Below are 6031 nucleotides of genomic sequence, written 5' to 3' on the forward strand. Positions count from 1 at the left end.
TCCATGGCCTAATATCTATCGATGGTGAACATTTCGACAAAATCTGTCAGCAGTTTTGACATAATCTTGCTAACAGACATATAAACAGAGAAATATACGCAGATGATCGGCGGACATAATGATAATTCCTTGCATTCCAATGGGATCTCACCCTCTGCTGGAGCTAATAACATTTGCAGGTTTTTGGGTAAGATTCTTTGAACATAATTAGCAATGTCTGTGGTTCTATTATCTCTGTAAGTTTTAATAACGCTGACTTAACAAATAAACTATTGGTATGTTGTCTGTATTTAACTCAGTGTGGGTGATTTGAATTGTATCCCACACTTCTGCACAATAACTCAAGTAAAGTGATATATTTGAACAAGAACACATTGTCATTGTTTTGCAATCTAAATCATATCGAACTTTATTTAATACAAAATATTGTTTTACAGCTTTTTTTTTAAACAAATGATAAGAACATGGTTTAATAGTATAGTCAATAGTAATTTTTACTATTTTCATGTCTACACTATCACTCTCAGTTGACACCTTATATATATATATATATATATATATATATATATATATATATATATATATATATGAAGAAGAATTCATTTAATTTGCCACTCCATTTATGTTTTAAATCTCCTTATTGTCCTTTATGAAATGATTGGGTCTTTTTCTAGAATTATTACTTATTACGTTGTTTAGAATGTTCCATGTACCCTTAATTGTTTTTATTTTCTTGTAGAATTATGTTATAATATTCCTTTTTGCCTGTTTCAGTATATTACTTCTTTTTTTTTTTCACACCTTATATTTTTTTAGCAGTCTCCGTTCTAGATTTTATGAAGTCTCGATGAAGTTTATTTTTCTTTTTACATGCATTTGTAAGCTCCCTGTTATCCAGGGTTTCCGTTATAATAAGTTCTACTCTATTGGACAGTGTTTATCATAAAGAGCTAAATAACAGTTTAGAAATTAATCATATGCTGTATTTACTTTGTCTGAGTAAAACTCTTTCCACTCCTGTTTTAAGAGCTCATTTGTAATTATTCTAATTGTAATTATTAGATCATCATCCTTTTTAAAAATGCTGCAATTCTCTGTATTATTTAACTTTAGTTCATAAGTAAATGGTACAAATACAGGTAGATGGTCATTTGCTACTACTGATATTGATGCTTTTCTCCAGAGCTTTTGTGAAAATATTATTGAATAATGTTGCAGTAAAAGAAATTACTTTCCTGGGCTTTGTAATCAGTGGGTAAAGTCCAATACTGTGTAATGTGTCTTGAAAGTCTAAAGTTTGTTTGTGTTTCGATACTTTTCAAATATCAATGTTAAAATCACCAAAGAGTGATAGTGATTTATTGACATTCATATCTTTCATTAATTCCTCTGAACTATCCTTTCAGCTTTCTATATTTCGATCCCTGTTTCCTGTAAACACACGCAACAACCATCTTCTCCTTCTTTCTCATTCAATTTCCACGGCAATAGACTCCATGAAATCATCTATTGCAACTGTTGGCAATGTCGCCTGACCAGTTAGTCTCACATTCATGATTCTGATCTGTGGGAGAAAGCCGAGGACCTGGAGGAAACCCAGGCACACGCAGGGATAACATGCAGACTCAGCACAGAAAGGCCCAGTATATGTATACCTCACCGCTGCACTGCCGTGCGGCCCTGAACACTTACACACGTTACAACAGTAAAAGAAAACCCCAAAAAAAAAGCTTTCAAAACCTCCAGTTCAAAAGTGATTCTAAGAATGTCCCAGAAGGGTTCATTGTTAGCTGCATTTCAGTCCACATGTGACCTCCGCAATGACACCTTCATTTACTGTGGCGATGCTTGTTGATGTGTAATGATGTGATGATTGTTTCTGTTGGAGACGTGATGAATCTGAATATTGGACAGTCGTCCTCAGGATGCCGTGTCATGCCTGAGTCTCCTGTCCCGATGCAGCAGCAGCAGCATCAGAGTCTGAGAGATCTCCCGGTACCTCAGCCCGTACAGGTAGGGAGCGAACGCCCTGGGCAGCAGCATAAACACACACATATTGACTGTGCTGATCCACACTCGCACGTCTTGACTGATCTCTGTTTTCTGAAAAAGCAGGAGCTCAAGGGAGAAGACCAAGCCAGGAGTAAAGTAGAGCAGGAGCAGCAGGCCGTGGGCCAGCAGAGTGACTCGGGCCCTGGAGAAGCGGCTCTGCCAGATCCCCTGCATCCTCGTGACCATGTACAGCCGAATGTAGCAGTAGAAAATGAGAGCGGCACAGATGAGTGCCGCAACAAAGAAGTAGATGTGGATCCCCACGGTGTTTTTGACCTGCAGGAAGCCCAGGGAGATGAGAACCAAACACACAGGCACCTTTTCATGGAGATCTGCCCTGTCTGTCTCCATGATGATGAACAGGGTGAAGGGGTACATCGCTGCCAGCAGCCACACTCCCAGCAGGATGCGGTAGGTTCGAGCAGGTGGGAGAAGGTCATGGTAATGCAGAGGCCACCGGACCGCAGCGTACGTGTCCACCACCATGAGCGTGATGGTGAGGATGGCACAGCAATAGGAGGTGACGGTGATGGCTGTGATCAGCTCGCAGAGCACCCAGGGGATGTGAGCGTCCACAGCATTACAAATAACTGTTGCCAGGTTGAGGATGAGGAAAAGCAGGTCTGCCATCAGGGTGTTGGCCACCAGCAGGTACCGCGTCTCCTCACGTAAGGCGCGAGACAGGAAGATGCAGGTCAGGAGGATGGGATTGGCCAGAAAGGCGACTAGAGAAATGACTGTGGTGGGGATGAAGAAAAGCTCGAGGTGCCACCTTCTCAGACTTTCCACCCACTCCTGAGTGAAGTTGAAAATCAGCGCTGACGAAGACATGATGGTGTGTTTTATGACATGATTTCTGTTTCCTCCAGCCTGCACAAGAAAAAAAGATTAGTCCAGCCTCAACCAAACTTAATCATAGAACTACTGATAGAAACTGTGAGACATCTGACTGGTAAAACATGTTTTACTTCACTGAAAAAAAAACCATACATGCAGTGACAGCTGGTCATTAGGGGCAGGGGGCGCTGAGCCCCACCTGGTGTCATCAGAAAGGACTGCATGCAAAGTATGCCATAATTCTTTAAGATGATGTACAATATTCTCTTGTCTGTTGATAAAACGTCCTCTTACATAGCATATAATTACTGTGTGAGGACTGAACTCCCTGGTTCTTGGTCTCCTCTTGCTGCTTCAGGTTGTGTTTTCTCCTGATCCACACTGATGGTGCATTAGTGTAGCTCGCCCCTCTCTCACCATGCAGTGTGTATTACATTAGTGTAGCTCGCCCCTCTCTCACCATGCAGTGTGTATTACATTAGTGTAGCTCGCCCCTCTCTCACCATGCATTGTGTATTACATTAGTGTAGCTCGCCCCTCTCTCACCATGCAGTGTGTATTACATTAGTGTAGCTCGCCCCTCTCTCACCATGCAGTGTGTATTGCATGCAGTTAAGTGTAACTGTTCATGCTCAGGCTGTGGCGCTGTTCATTCAGATCACGTGATCTTGATGCCTCGTGGGGCTTGAAGCCCGAAGCCCCACTAACAACGTCATTAGATGCTCAGAGCTGATTGGCTGGTGCTGTTGCACTGTTGCCAACTTGGCGACTTTGTCGCTAGATCTGGCGACTTTTCAGGTCCTGTTGGCAACGTTTTTTGTGAAAAGCGACTAGCGACAAATCTAGCGACTTTTTCTGGTGTTACTGGCGACTTTCTAGTGTGTTTGGCGACTCTGAGGTGAAAGCAGGTCTGGTTCTGCAGTCACTGTGGTCAACGAGCAGCGGGTCCTGCTGTGAGCCCCTCCTCCATCCTGAAGTGTTGACAGACCTGCGGTCAGTCTGACAGTCCCTCCCTCCCTCCTGCAGTCAGACCAGAGGAGACCCTCACCACACTGGGTCCACACTGAGAAGGAACCGTGCATGCGCAAGGCCGCCACTGCTTCACTGAGAGGCAAGTAAATATAAATGTTTTTTTCAATCACACTGAAACAGATCCAATAAATCACAGCATTTGACTCACACAGTCCTTTTTCAAGGACAAAAATAAAAACAAAAACACTAGAATCAGCAGCACAAAGCTCATCTGCAGTTCTAAACGTTCAGGGTGGATTTTTTTTACTTACTTTGTCTCTTCCACAATGTTATTCCTCTTTACAATTACAATTACACTCTAATGTCCAATTATTCAAAATAGGCGATGGTGTCATTTAGCGACTTCTAGCGACTTTGAGGACAGCCAATAGCTACTTTCCTTACTGAGGAGTTGGCAACACTGGCTTCAATGAACCAGAGGGAGTCGTCACAAATACCAGCTTGTTAGCAGCTAAAGCTAACAAACAGTTAAGAATCAAAATTAATTTGGTCGATATTTACAAGTACGAGTTTGAAACTCTTACTTTAGTGGGGAAACTTAAGGTAACTAGTGGTAAACTGTGTGATGTGATGATGAAAATCTTTTAAGAATGTTATGGTTTCAAAGCTTTACTGGTGGGAGAGTGGTTGCACTGCCGTCTCTGAATCAGTAAGATCTGGTTTGAAACCTGTCATACTTTTTTTGATCGGCTATCTCCAAGGTTCAACATTTTCACGGGATCAGCGCCTATATGGTTGTTATAATGTTGTGGCTGGTTGTGCACCCACTTTACTTTGCCCCACCAAGTATTTACATCTCGAAACGCCACTGCATACATGCTGTGTAAGACTAGTTTGCTGTCATTGTGTGGTAATTATATATATTATGTATGTTCAGTTTTGCCTTTCATTATTCATTTCTTCATTTTTGAAGAAGTTTTCACATCCTAATTTCATCTTAATTCACAAAATTATTTTATTACCTTATTCGTTTCAACAACTTTTGTTTCTACGGACTGTTTTAATTTTTCAGCTGAATGTGGTCAGATCTGCCTCAAATACGACCCATTGCATCAGAGTCCAGCCCTGATATCAACTATATGATGACTCTCAGTCATAACACCATTTGAGGGCGTGGCAATGGCCAAGAATGCAATGGAACAGGAAGTGCAATGTAAATAGCCTGAACGTGATCAGTTTGACCTCAAACTTTATACGCTGCATCAGAGTCCAGGCCTCATCACAGCCAAACAACAATTATGACCATCAGCCATGGTGCCACCTGCTGGAAACAGGAAGTGGGGTGTGCTTGCTCTGTTATGGCTGAAACTGTTGATTTTTCAGTTTTGCCGCATGAGAATTTATTGTTCATCTCGGACTGTAACATAAGTGTGCCGGTTTTCGTAGCGCTTGGTGAAATGGGATTCTGAGGCTACCTTTTTAAATTTTGCAGGTGGCGCCATTGAACCATTTTTGAAGTCACACATGTGTAACGCCCTCAAATTATCAAAATTTTTGTCGAACCAGACGAGTGTGCAAACTTTCACAAAATGTTAGGTATGCTAAGGCCCTCAAAAATGCGTCCGCTCATGCTGACAAATAATAATAATTAAAGCTGCAAGCAGCATTGAACAGGTCCTCGCACACCCACGCACGTCGGAACGTGTTGCATGTCGAGGTTTTGTGCACGTCACCCTACTTCCTGTCCCCAACAGGTGGCGCTATGACCGATCGATGTAACAGTCCTATAGCTGTGATCACATGTGGACTCTCATTCAATGTGTAAAGTTTCACCAAGAAAAATGCATTAAACCTAATTTCCTGTTTCCAGCAGGTGGCACTGTGCCCAATAGTTGTGTCTCTTGGCTGTGATCAGATGTGGCCTCTCCTGCTGCGCCTATGTTAATTATGGATGCTGACGTTAGCCCATATGCTAATATTAATCACTACGGTTTCTTTTTTTTTTCTTTTTTTCCCCCCTTGTCCTGTTTGGCAGCTTGGGCAAACAATATGATGCCACTGAGAGCCTTCTGGAGTCAGAACAGTTTTTGCTCTTCAACATGGAGAGACCTGGAGTCTCCTTCTGTTGCTGCTTTATTAGAAGTTGGTATGGCTGCCGTACACGACCGGG

At 42.2% G+C, this 6031-nt stretch overlaps 1 protein-coding gene across 1 annotated transcript; it reads right to left on the minus strand.

Moving 5' to 3' along the window:
• Window positions 1–1920: 1920 nt before the first annotated feature.
• LOC308109386 (putative G-protein coupled receptor 148) lies at window positions 1921–2883 on the minus strand (the record flags this gene model as incomplete). Its single annotated transcript, XM_080462917.1, has 1 exon — window positions 1921–2883. One exon carries the CDS (start codon window positions 2881–2883, stop codon window positions 1921–1923), a length of 963 nt encoding a protein of 320 aa, XP_080319043.1.
• Window positions 2884–6031: the final 3148 nt, after the last annotated feature.

The sequence above is a fragment of the Lipophrys pholis genome, assembly GCF_963383615.2.
Source record: "Lipophrys pholis genome assembly, chromosome: 1".
In the NCBI taxonomy this organism is placed as follows: Eukaryota; Metazoa; Chordata; class Actinopteri; order Blenniiformes; family Blenniidae; genus Lipophrys; species Lipophrys pholis.